General features: G+C 38.1%; 1 protein-coding gene across 5 annotated transcripts in view; it reads left to right on the plus strand.

Annotated features, from left to right (window-relative positions):
* cntln (centlein, centrosomal protein) overlaps positions 1–14,115 on the plus strand; it is a 178,794-nt gene that overhangs the window by 52,746 nt on the left and 111,933 nt on the right. For all 5 annotated transcript variants that reach the window (XM_077232326.1, XM_077232325.1, XM_077232328.1 and 2 more), the window contains one exon: positions 9,281–9,376. In XM_077232326.1, coding sequence (XP_077088441.1) covers positions 9,281–9,376 — 96 coding nt within the window. The remainder of the gene's footprint in view (positions 1–9,280; positions 9,377–14,115) is intronic.

Here is a 14,115-nt window from a genome sequence, read left to right on the forward strand (position 1 = left end):
ATTTGAGTTTATTACTATTTTTCTTATTAACAGTTCATACATTTAAATAAATGACAGATTAGAACAGATTTAGATCAGGTATACTACTGGCATACTAATGGTGTCCTGAGCTAGGACCCATCTCCTCAGTGGGACTCATCTCTTCACCACAACGGCCGTAATACACAAGGTTTCCTACATGTGCGTTCCGCGTGCACGTGTGATGCTGATGTTGCGGCGCCCGAGTGCATTTGACTGGCATAAAATTGGCGTATGTCAGACTAAATGGCGGGTCGCCGGTCATGGCCGATCACGTGAAAGTCGGCCAATTCCGGTCATCAGCCGGTTCCTTTGTTTGATTTTCCCGCCATTCATCAGTAACCTTGGACACTAATCATCATCACAGCTCTGTGTCTACCCCGTTTCACACACGCACTGTTAAACCTTCTCTCTGTTCCTGTGTTTATTGTAAATTAAAATCACTTCGTATTAGATTTTACACCACGTCTTCATTTTATGGCACAGAGGAGAGAAAGATGTCAAATTTGCTGTCACTCCCTCAGCTGCTTTATTAAAAAACACTCTCACAGCAGTGTTAATTATTTTTTGTAATTTAATGCCAAGGTAATATAACACAAAGTATAGTGATTTGCGATGTTATTAACTGTGGAAATGCGTCATTACTGTCAAAGATCATGCATAAAGGTTGCTCTAGTCATATAACTCTTTTTAATAGTAATAAAAATAATACATAAATATTTCATTATTGAAAATATATCGCAATCTAATAATAATATTATAACAATAATTATTATAACGTTTTCCCCTTTCATGATTTTGCAGGTATGTCAGAAGTATATGTAATTGTGAGTTGAAATTAAACTATCAGCAATGAACCTGGCAGCGGTCAGCTGATTATATTTGATTCTGATTGATATTTGATCTATATATTATAAGAAAGATGCTTTCAGTGGTTTAATTCAGTATAAAGAAATTAATCATGTGTTGTAGTTTCTTCAAAACATTATAAATCCTGTAATGTATTTAAAACAGCTGTATTAGAATTGGTTTGAATTAATGCAGCCACTGGCTGTCCTTAAACATTTTGTTAAATGCTGGTGAGTGTGTTTTGAATGTTTTTTTTACTGTAATGATATGACCTCTTGTACTCAAGTGCTTTCATCAGATGAGCAGCGTGTGTACTGAGACTCATTAATAAACCCCAGCCATGTGTTAAAGGCCCAACTGGTCACTTATTCACTCACATACAGTCCCTGTCCATCTGCAGGGCCTCTGATCAGCAGTTAAAAACACAGGCCTGCTCACACACGACCCTGACCCGAGAGCCACACACGTCTGTGTTCATACAAACATGCAGCCATGCGGAAATGCCTCTGTGTTTACACCTCCTTTACACTCATGCTAACCGTGCAGGGAACACATTGCACACACACACACACACACACACACACACACACACACACACACACACACACACACACACACACACACACACACACACACACACACACACATTACAGCAGCTCTGGCCCAGAGCGAAACCCTCAACTACTGGCTTCATACAGTCAAGGGCCTGATTATAACTGTTTCATAATTAACAGTGATCAGATTTGTTTTGTGGCAGAAATGGTACATGTGTAGAACAGTCTAATTCATATGCAGCTCGCAGTTTTGCCAGCAGACGGGTCACGGGCCTCAGGGAGAGCAATCACGAGCCCCTCCATATGTTCCCTCTGCTTCTACACTGAGACTACCAGTGCCAGCAAAACTCCCAGAACAACCTAATCGTGTTCTGTAATTACAGCACGCTGTTTTTTCTTCTCTCTCTCTCTCTCTCTCTCTCTCTCTCTCTCTCTCTCTCTCTCTCTCTCTCTCTCTCTCTCTCTCTCTCTCTCTCTCTCTCTCTCTCTCTCTCTCTCTCTCTCTCTCTCTCTCCCTCTCTCTCTCCCTGTCTCTCTCTCTCTTTCACACTCTTTCACACTCTCTCTTTTTCTCACCCTTTTATTCTCCTTCTTCACCCCTCATCTTCCCTGCTGGCTAGAAATACGGGGAAAAGACTCAAACACTCCCTCATCAGATCATTTGTAAATTGCTTTACGTGGCTGATGCCGAACTCTGTTGGTTTTCAACTGCTTGAAATTATAAATAATTGTAACAGATGCGCCAATGTGGCCGGCCTCCAACAAATGAGGCCCCAGATAATTTGGCCGACCCTTTTGGCAGGCCAATTTAATAAAATGTGAACAAAATCTACCTGCTAATAATTTATCATCCCCTCTCCCAATTGGTTAAACTTAATTACCCTGGCAGTTAACAAGGTCACGCCCAGATGCCAAGCCCGGCTGTAGTTTTGATAATGCAATCAGGAACCCGAAGGTGATGACAGCGCTGTTGTTTTTTCATTATCTTGCTCTCAGAGATAACACAGGTGCCAAGGCCTACTTGTCTGTTGGTGGTAATTACCAGTCATCACAGTCTTCAAACTTGGTGCTGCAAACATGTCAGAAACACGGCTGAACTTTAGACTCTTTCTTAGAGTTGTCTCTGTGCAAAGAAAGGGAAAGATTATGTAACATCTGTCTTCATCCGGTCCAAAAGAAAGCATCATATCTGGTATTTACTGAATACAGGCTTGCAATAGATTCACTTGTCATATTATTTTGCTAGGAGTTAGTTTCAGAATGTTGTAATGTCTCTTTTACTGCTGTGAAACAAAAACACCAGTGTACATACTCGATTCTAGAACACTGGAAACAAGAGAGAATGAATAAGCTTATAGATTGCTGCAGTGATGAGTATTTTTGTAGGCCAACCAGACGTTCACATCACACTGGTTCCCTCGACAAAAACCCAATATGATTTTCCAGTGGCTTTTGGATTATTATATATTATATAAAATATATTATAACAAAAAATGTAATATATCAATATAACAAAACTACACCACTGTCGCATGGCATTAACGCCACCATCAAGCTTTCAACAACTCTTTTAAACTATTCACAAAAACATTTGGAATAGTTTGCAAGAGCATGATTATTGACACAATAAGGCTGTGAAGCGGACGAATGAGTTGAAAAGTTTTGGTATCTGGTAACCTGTTTGGTATGATGACGTTTAATGTCCTGGACAACCTCTGTATACTGTAGTCCCATTTTTCTTTATCAATAACGGATTCATTTCTTAAAAAAAAATAAAAAAAAAACTTTCTAACCACAAACTTTTAAATGGTAGGGTAAATATGTGTACAAAAATAAAATGCAGAAGTTTCCCCCTGCCACTGTATACATTAAGGCAGCATTATTAGGTGAGTTTATCAGTGTATCATTTGGTAGTTTTACTCAGTCTCTTGGCAAAATTACTACGATTCCAGCATGCAGAGTGGGCTTGTATACATTGGCTTGTACTCCACAGAGCACTCTAGAGCCCAATTCTTATCACTTGACGTCTGTGATTTCATGTACTGATTCGGACAGGACTAACATCTCTGTGTTTATTACAAAGGTGAGAGTGTGTGTTTTCTAGATGTGGGAGTTACAGATGCGCTGTTCTTGCGTGCATCACGTATGACGTATGTGTCTTTTAATTTATTATTTGTTCATTTAATAAAAAATTATTATAAAAACACTCTTACCTGACACTGATATTAAAATGAGCAGTCTTCACAGTATCTGTGATTTGGCTCTTTTTAATGTTTGTATATGTAAATTATTCGTCAGATTCCATCCATATTGAAACGAAATGAAAGCATGCTGAAGATTGGTGCGGAAACGGTAGCTCAGACAGGTCAAAAACACACAAGGAGAAGCGTTAGAATCAGCAATCACAGACATTCGCATTTAACTGGATTAGATTTCTCAGAGGACCGTTGAGTTTCCCGAAAAACAGTAGGTAATTTGCTCTGGAATTTCTACTGAGGTTGTGTGAGAAAAACACTGACTAGGCAGATTCGGACGGGAATAAGATTGTGTGAAACACAAATTTCTCTAACGACCCCCTGAAAAACTATTCCCGTCCAAATATGGCTTAGGATGTGTTTCCTTTTGTATGCCACTCTGGGCTGCTTTTGCAGTATGTTTTGGGTCTTTGTCTTGATGGAAGAATAATTGTCCCAGTGCTCATGTTGATTGCAGCTTAATTAACTCCTGAGTTTTTCTGTAGTTAGTGCTGTCTATTTTTTTTTGATCTTTACGCTCCCTGACTCATCGAAGCATCCCCAAAGCACGATTCTGCCACCACCCTGATTCCCTCTAGAGATAGTGTTCTCATGGTGATGAAATGATAGGTCTGCCTGAAATATAGCAATTAGCTTTAATTCTCAAAAGTTATCTTTCGACATCTTCCGAATTGTGGAATTCCTTAAAAGTAGACTTTTTTTGTTGCAAGATTTATGAGCTGTTTTCTGAAGAACACATTCTCCAAACTGTAACTTTGTGAACACACTTCTTGCCCCTATTGACAGGGCATTCAGTTTTGGTGGCTAATTGTAGATGGATTTACAGTTCTTCCACATTTTCTGATTGTGTAATTGATTACATTTTATGTTGTCTTTGTGTGTTGAATGAAAGATGTTTTCTTCTGTTATTGCACCAACTGGTGTTTCTAACAAACATTTGTCGTTTTGTTGACCTCTGATCTCAATGGTGTTTTTGGTGCTTTCAAATATACGTAAACAGCTCATCAGACCAGTGCACCAAAGAGAGGAAAAACCAATGAGAGGAAATCTACTTACTTTAGTGATTTATATTATTGTTATTTATAGGACTTCACAATTTGGCCAAAACTTTTGTGATGATGATAATAATAACACTAATTATTATTATTATTATTATTATTATCAAGTGTAAATACATGTATAGTTAAATATAAAACTATTCATAATGTAAGAAAATATAATAATAATAATAATAATAATAATTATAATAATAATAATAGTGTTTTCAGTACAACTGATTTTTACAACCCCAGTATTAAGTACACTGATTTTAATTTAATGTATTCAATAAAATTAAAAGGCCTTGTGTTTGAAGTAGTCTGTGATAAAGTTTTATATTGAAAAGCTGACCCTATAAGTTCCATGGCAAACAACATCTTCCTATTATTATCATTATCTTCCATTATCTTCTTAATGAAAGTGTCAGTTTATTAAACACAGCCTTCCAGACAATTTTTTAAAGGTAACATTTATCATGAGATTGTGTGTGTCTCTGTCCCGAGGATTCATGCACGACAGGAACCTAGACACACAGAAATGTCTTATCAGTGTGATCATAATAAGCTATATCACTACAATGAATATTTTTTAGATAAGATAAAGTAGATCCATGCATTGTGTACGAGGGCACAAAGTCATGTATACAGACATATTTTAAACTTGCTACCTTTTGTTGAAATTCGCCATTTTGAATCCAAAATAGATAATTTGTCTAGAATCCACTGAGATTTTGAATTCAGGAGGGGGATTGCGAGGAGTCACAGGCAGTGAAGCGAGAACCAAAACGTTTTTGTGCTGCATGGTTCTAACGCAAAGCAGCTCATGATCCAATGTTTTTTTGTTTCTTGGAATAGCTTGGTATGCAGTAAATGCCACTCCACGTGAACGTTGTGAGTGGGTTGCTTATAATGTGCATTTAATAAATTCAACACGCGCCAACCATCTTCACAAATTTGAAATGAGAATTGTTTATAAATTTGTTGTCAACAAAAGAGAAGCTTCTAGGTCTCCCTGCAGTGTTCTGCCAAAATATAAGCTTGAATGCAAAGAATTCAAAACAAAAATATTAGAATTGTATAGGGCTAGTTACGGTAATTTAAGATAACTCATTTAAGATGTGCTTATGAGGATACTCGCCAAAATCACCATCATTGACAACTTAAAGCTATTGATGTTTGTACAGTATTTGACCGGAAGGGTAAAAATGATGGTTATTTTCCTCAGTTCCGGCCTGTTAGATCAAATGTTCTGGACGCTTTAAGTCAGACACAGAGATAAAGTAGTGCGGTAAGCTTACATTTATTTGATTGAATGAATTATAGTATTTATTTGAATTAATTATAGAGAGAGAGAGGGAGAAGGGAGGGAGAGATGAGAGATGCACGTGTGAATTGCCTGCGTCTGTGCGGCATCTTTGTACTAAGTTTTAACAGTAATTTCCCTTATTGTTGAGAAATATAATGTAGCGATTCAGTAGCAAAGCTGTTTTATTAATGTTGCAGTGCAACGTTGATAACAATTTTCTGTTCTCCTGCATGTTTCTGTGTATGCACAGCACGATCTGTGAGTGGTGTGTTTGTTTGTGCTTCAATGAAACCAATGAATACAGGAAGCACTTTAATATAGAATAGTAATTAAACTGACTTAAACAGTTTTAATGCACATATTCAATCCAATCAGTAATAAGGTTTCAGACTGACCAGATATACCAGATATAGACAGTTACTTCTGGTCCTCGAATCGGATTGGCTGAGAGGTCTTTCTAGCCATGCAATATTCTACCAGTATCACCAAGGGAACCGTTTCACTGTTTGTATCACTCTGCTTGCAGTATTTCTCACAGCTACTAGTGTCATGGCGAAGCAAACACACTATAATTTTGCAAATACTGCTTTTGTTGTAGTTTTAAGAGTTTTTTTAGGCGAGAATGTAGGCTAGTTGTTTAAACTTTAAATATGTGGTATAATTTTAAAGATAGCGCCTAATTGAAATTTTGCTTTAATATTTTCGGAGATGTGAGCTCAACAACAATCATGGAGAACAGCCTTACCGTGACCATTTATTCTGGAAATTGCCGCTGGCTCATATGTCTGTAGTTTTTTAACTTAAGATATAATTAATTTTGGGTATATCTAACAGGCGATCTTTGGTCTCATTAATGTATTATTTGTTCCAGAGCAAATAGTTATGGCTGAGGGCAAAATTTCATAAGTTTATATTTTTATATAACTTTAATGTTGTATAAACACAATATCACACTCGTAGTGTGCAATATGTCTGTATATCAGCATCATATATCTGATATAGAGCCAAGAGTCTTCTTGGGTGAAAACTTTTGAACAGGATGAAGATGTGTAAATTTCTCTTGTTTTGTTTAAAGATCATATTTTTTTCATTTAGTACTGCCCTTCAGAGACTACAGAAGATAATTGCATGTTTCCCAGAAGACAAAATAAGTACAATTTTCCCTGATCTTCAAATTCAAAACGTTTACACCCGCTGGTTCTAAATGTATATAAATATATATATATATAAACCTTTATTGGTTATTAAACAAACCAATAAGGATATAATATATATATTTAATATATATATATATATATATATAATCTAGTGTGATTTTCCCTTATATCCTCAATCGACTTAAATCCTAATTTTAAAGGTAGGTAGACAATTGCGGAGAGGCTAGCAATATCAAACTAGCTTTGAAAGCATGAGATCCCACCCTCCCTTCAGACCGCTTTCCAAAGCCATGCCTCCTTCAAAACACATGAACGCACACAGCAGAATCTGCAAAGCGTCACGAGAGACATATACATTAATAATAAACACATACCAAGCACATAACATTACAATAATAATAAACGTAAACAACTTACAGAGCTCTGACTTGTACCACCTGACTGCTGCAGATTAATTTCGGTGTTGATAGTGTTGACATAGAAACGCATAAATCCGAGTCTGAGGACGTAAACAGCTTGGAGTAGAGTGTCATGGGTTGCCATCTCGTAATTATGGTTACAACATGGCGTGAATGCATCATAAGCTCATTTTTTTGGTTCAGGAGGAAATGTAAACGGCTGCTGCTGTTTGTTTTTGGTGCTCAGTGGCTGTCTGTCCACAACTCTGTATAGCGTTATGGAACGCGCTGATAATGTGAGATGTTTGCGCTAGCAAGGTGCGCGGATTTGTGGAAATGTTGACAGGCAGGTATAGGACATTGATTGGACAAAAATGCTTTGGTCCTGGGACTTCCACAGAAGATATATGTACATGTTTTAATATTTAGACCACTTCTATTCAGGATGTGAAAAGAGTTTAAAACCAGTATAACAAAGAATGTTTATAAAACAAATTGCCTACCCTACATTTAAAGCTGATATTTTGAAGAAAAAAAGGTCCTGGGGTGCATGCCCCTGGATCCCTTTAGGGGGGGTCACATCTTTGTCAGCTTTTTCCACCCCTGATGAGTTTGCATCCCTGCAAATGAGCAAGTGCAGGAAGAGTAAGGCTTTCTTTGTCACTCATGACTGCTGAAAATGTTTCTTTGTTCTCCATATTCAGGTATTGATTGCTGCTTCTTTGTAAGCTTTAATTTCACTCTTTTGCTAATCCTTGCAGAGTGGAAGTCTTTGATGATGAGGACACCACTGTTCCTGTGAATGCTGAGAATGTTAAGTCTGGTTTTGGGACATGTGTCAAAGGAAAGTTCAGCTATGCTGTTAATGACTTGACACATCAATAGGTAGATCCTTTTGGACTAAGAGCTCCAAGCAAGTGACTCTAGTTAGTTGCACTCAACGGCTGCCTATTCAAGAGCTAATCAGCTTTTAAAGGATCTTTTCAGTTCTCTGAAGTATTACTGTTTTTTTCCCTAGATTAAGTGTTTTTGATCTGGTCCCTGAAGATCTCCATCTCTCGATTTGTAGTGTGTCTGCCATTTTGTAGTTTCACTCTTTCTCAGTTGTTTCTGCCATCTGGCCTTCCTTCGCCGACCAGACCAGATTTGCCATTCCAGTCGCACACTTCTCTCCACTGATTTTAGTTATTTCAGAGCGCTCCTTCTCATGTATCCTTCTCTCTCTCTCTCTCTCTCTCTCTCTCTCTCTCTCTCTCTCTCTCTCTCTCTCTCTCTCTCTCTCTCTCTCTCTCTCTCTCTCTCTCTTTCTCCCCAAAGTCTGCTTCTGTTGTCCTATCAAGTGTAACTCTGGGCCCTGATAGAGCAATTAAAGGCGCCTCCCTCCCCACCTTTGGTAATGAGGCCTGGCGCGTTTCTCACTCTATAACCCTTTAGTCTCCCCTAATGGGACATCATTATTGTCAAAGAAACAATGTAAATGGAAATGAACATGCTCATTAGGTCCCTGCACAGAGAACCCTTCAGCAGCATACCGTGTGTGCTCCTCCTCACGATTCAGCCCGTGTCCCCTGCTAGATTTTGGAGAGTGTGTCGGCTGATGTTTGTGTGTTCATACGTGAAGGGCTATTGCTCATCTATGGCTTTTGATAATTAAAAACTTGGCTATTGTGTTGATTGTTTTATTGTTTTCTTTCTGTCTTCAACAGGGCCCCACGTCTCTGTCTCAATGTGGGGGCAGCACTGATGGAGCAGACAGTCAAGAGCAAAGGATTCAGCGGCTGCAGGAATTACTCGTGCTTAAGGTGAACAATAAATACTTACTTTATTCTGTTATTGTGATTCTCTTATCTTCTCTTTGGACACCTCTTTTTTTCAGGAGATTTATGTCCTTATGTGAACGTTTGAGCGACAATCTCCTGCTTCCTTAGACAATGAAAAAGCCCATAGAAGGTGTGCAATGTTGTTATACAACAAAATATAACTATCGTTTACAAAAATTAAATAAAAAAGTTATATAAAATTAAATATAAAAAACATGTTAAATAAAATTTTAATGTAATTGGAAAAAAAAAACTGAAACTAAACTAAAATACCGTTTTAATGCCTCCAAAATTATTAGAAAAAAAAATATATGGAATTATATAATTCTAAAAATATTATGACCTGCATGAAGCATCAAAATTCCATTAGATAGTGATAACACTAGCCTGTTCTTAAAAACTAAATGCTGTTAAATTATATAATTTAGCATAACTTTGGCTGTGCTAAAATTAAATTAAAATAAAACCAAAAAAACAACAACATGAAATTAATGTAATGAATGAAAAAGCTAATTCTAAATTCAAAACTATCATAATCTGAGAAATTGTCCGCTCTTCGACATATCAGTGAATAATAACGTGTATTTGCATATGTGTGTGTCTTTCTGTTAAAGTTTCGGCATGAAGGAGCTCATAGCAGGTAGAGTCAGATGTTATCCTCTGACCGCTACCCTCTATCTGACCTCCATCCTTCATCATCCATACGCACACACACATTGACTGTCTGCAGAGGCAATGAGGCAGCGGGAGAGAAGGCTGCTGAAGAACTCGCGCTCTTCACTAAACCAATCATCCATGTCTCTCTTTTGACTTTTCATGCCTCTCTCTCTTACCCTGTTCTCTTCAGTGCTGCCTTCTTCTTCATTCCTGCATTTCCCTTCTTTTAAATCTCAAGTAAACTAATCTAGTCTGTATTTTTGTCTGTCAGATACTTCAGTTTGTAAGGCTCAGTGACAGTCAATGTTTCCAGCGGTGCGGAGTACTCATCCTCCAGTTGGTATTGATTTTAATGCCCAGGTGGATGCATGCCGGGTACTTTAAACACCCCCCCCCTTTATGCCGTGATGTCACTCAGACACGAAACATTGGTCACTCAATCTGAACAGGCCTTCATTAGCACTCTGCTTTGTTTCACTTTTCTGTCTCATTCTCTGTCTTTTTCGTTTAAAGGCTGACTGTCCTCTTGTGAATTTCTGAGCAGTAAATCCATACTTGTCACATTGGCAACTGGTCTAGGGCTGGCTTGTTCTCTTTGTCCTTGTTAATAATAACAGAGTTCAGGGCCCTGTATTTCCCGCCCAGCAGGGCTGCCGTGTCATAGCAGCGGTAAACAAGCTTTCCTCCCTTTCAGAAAGCCTTTCGACAAGTCTCCTGGCCCTGGCCACTCAAGCTGAAAGGTACGCTTGCTGTCTCCGCCAGAGTTCGCCTTGGCTAAGGTCAGAATAATAGAGGGCCTTCTTGTCAGGAAAATCTATATGTTCACCCCTGAAAAGTCTCATATAATCTTTGGAGGAGATCCCCCCCCCCCCCTTTTTTTTCTTCTTCAAATAGCTGTGAGGCAAAGACCAATATTTACGGGCATTTGGGGAGCGACCTGGCTTACTGAGGCGTTACTCCTGCTGTGGGGTTTAAGTGGTGGGAGAAGTCAGCCTTTTCCTATTGGCTGATGCGCGCAATGTCAGGCCACATTAATGCTACAGGTGCCAGGTTGGCGTGGAAACGCTTATCAGCGCCCTGTTCCCAGAGAAGTGATGAAAGAACATCCAGAATGAAAAGCAAACTTTGTTAGTGATCTTTACACAAGGTACCAATGATATATTTTACTTTGGTCATGCAACTTAAAGTGCATGTAAGTGTCTGATGACCCCTCTTTCTTTTTATCTCAGGTCACTAGCAAAGGAACTTTTTTCTATCCATTTGTGGTTGATAGAATTTTGAGATGTGGGCGTTTTATTTAAAATTGGAGGCGCATGAATACTTATGGGGCAGGGATGAAGTGGACATTATTGGAGAGGTCTTGTATACATCACTAGAGAGAATCTGTTGTCTCACCAGAAGGTAATGACATTTTGACTAAAATTTAAAAAAAGAAAAGAAAAAAAAAACTACAGAAAAAGATGCATCGATGCTTCATTCATAAGATAAATAACATGCATTTGAAAATAGATAGGAGGATTTTTCATTTCATGCAGACTTTCACAAATGACTTAATTGATTATTAAGGGGAATTAGGGAAAGAATTAAGCCTACCCAAATCTTGTAAACGTTTTAAAACAAGTTTTACAGTTTTTTTCTCCACAAGTCACTTTTGTCATTAGCTGCATTAGTGACAAAATTAGCTGTATTCAATAGCAAACATGAATTTAGAGCAGTTTAGAACCTACCTGTGTACTAAGTTAGCCCACTATGCTTTTTGATGTAAAATTATCACATTTTATTAAATAAACACTTCAATTTTGATTCTGTTATGATTTTTCAGCATAACTAATTAAATAAATGATAAATAAACTTACTGTAGCTTAGGTACACTGAACAAAATTGTAAATGCACTCATTTTTCATGAGCTGAACTCAAAGATCTAAGACTTTTTCTATGTACACAAAAGGCTTATTTTCCTATTCCAATGCCACAGATGTCGCAAGTTTTGAGGGAGAGTGCAATTGGCATGCTGACCGCAGGAATGTCCACCAGAGCTGTTGCCCTTGTATTGAATGTTCATATCTCTACCAAAAGCAGTCTCCAAAGGTGTTTCAAAGAATTTGGCAATAAAGAATTTCTGCACAAACTGTCAGAAACCATCTCAGGGTGTCGCAAGGTTCTGTAGACAATTCCTGGAAGCTGAAAACATCCCAGTTCTTGCATTGCCAGCATACTCACCGGACATGTCACCCATTGAGCATGTTTGGGATGCTCTGGATCGGCGTATACGACAGCGTGTTCCAGGTCCTGCCAATATCCAGCAACTTCACACAGCCATTGAAGATGAGTGGACCGACATTCCACAGGCCACAATCAACAACCTGATCAACTCTATGCGAAGGGGATGTGTTGCACTGCGTGAGTCAAATGGTGGTCACACCAGATACTGGCTGGTTTTCTGACACCCCCCCCCCCCCCCACCCGGACTTTATATTTATATTTTATATAAAATGGAAAATGTTTACTTTGTAAATAACTGTTTAATTAATTAAAATGTAATTAAACTGTAAAATTTAATCTTCCATACATTTTTCATACTTTAATTTTTTGAAGTGTTTTCACTTCAGATTACACTTATTACACGCAATAATCTGCTGAGTGTCTTCTTTAAAACAAGACCAAACTTAGGTCCAAATCATTCTTGAATTACAACCATTTAAGTTTAGAGTGCATTTTCACATCTATTCTCAAAAAGGGGGGGAAATAGTTAAGGGGTTAAGTGTCCCCAACTAAGCAAGCCAGAGATGACAGTGGCAAGGAACCCAAACTCAGCTGACAGAATGGAGAGAGAGAAAAAAAAAAAACTTGGGAGAAACCAGGCTCAGTTGGGGGAACAGGTCTCCTCTGGCCAAATAGACCAACATGGTGTGATCATGATTCTAGGCTACATCAGAAGTCAGATTGTAGATGCAGATCATATTTAATTCAACTCCTTCCGCTTGAAGGTTGGGAAGGAGGTGAAGCTGGTCATAGGGGTTTGCGCAAAGGACCTCTTTGGTTCTCGTGGTCTCAGGTGAGGGTCTGTGCTGATGGCTGTCATGTTGACGAGGTCTTTGCAGGGGATCTGTCACTAGTGCTTGTCTAGTTGTCATGGTCTCCACTGATATTCAGACCTGCACTGTGGTCAACTCTAGGTGCAGGTCCACCATCTGGTCTGAATATGGACCAGATCCGGCTGACTACTTTAACCTGTGCATAAGAATGAGTCAGACAGTCTAATATTAACGTAGATGCCATTCCTCTTGCCATGTAACAAGTACATATGATGTTGTGGGAATTGTTCCTGGTTCAAGTTGACCTAATTTATGCAGCCTCACAAAACTTTAAGGAACTTGAATTTTAGAAATGTGATAGTGTGTTATGTGTATTCTAGGTTAAAGAGATGAGTCTTTAATCTAGATTTAAACTGACAGAGTATGTCTGCCTCCCGATCAATGCTAGAAAGACTTGTTGTTTGGGTGCAAAATAGGAAAAGGGTCTACCACCCGCAGTCGATTTTGATATTCTGCAGTAAGTATTATTAACTGGCCGGAATTAGTAGTAGTAGATAGTAGTAGAAAAACATCTGGCTTAAAAAATATTGCTATATCTAGAAAACATTTGCTTAATAATAAATAATTTCCACTCTGTTCTCATTGAATTCAATTTTAAGTTCATCGTGAAGGGGGCCATGAAGGGGGTGGTGATTGTAGAATGATAAATGCATGTTGATGTCACATAGCAGTGTAGGCCTTTTTTCATAAGTGCAAATATTTCGCTTTCTTTTTTGTGTTATCGCCTGAGTAGACACATTTCATTATAATAGGTTTAATTTCCTTAATTATAACATTTGTAGCACCTGTAGTCAAGCTATATTTATTTATTTATTTATTTATTTTCTAAAATCAAGAATTAAAAATTAGTTCATTCTGAGCAAAAACGGTAAGGTCATGCGGTTCTAGAGTTTCAAGGTTTCCTTAGGCTGGTTATAATTAAATAAAAAGTACTGCTTCATTTATTTAGAAACAAATGTAATTTTAAAA

This window comes from Siphateles boraxobius, unplaced genomic scaffold (genome assembly GCF_051911475.1).
Source record: "Siphateles boraxobius isolate OS27281-9 unplaced genomic scaffold, OSU_SipBor_1 17, whole genome shotgun sequence".
Classification (NCBI taxonomy): Eukaryota; Metazoa; Chordata; class Actinopteri; order Cypriniformes; family Leuciscidae; genus Siphateles; species Siphateles boraxobius.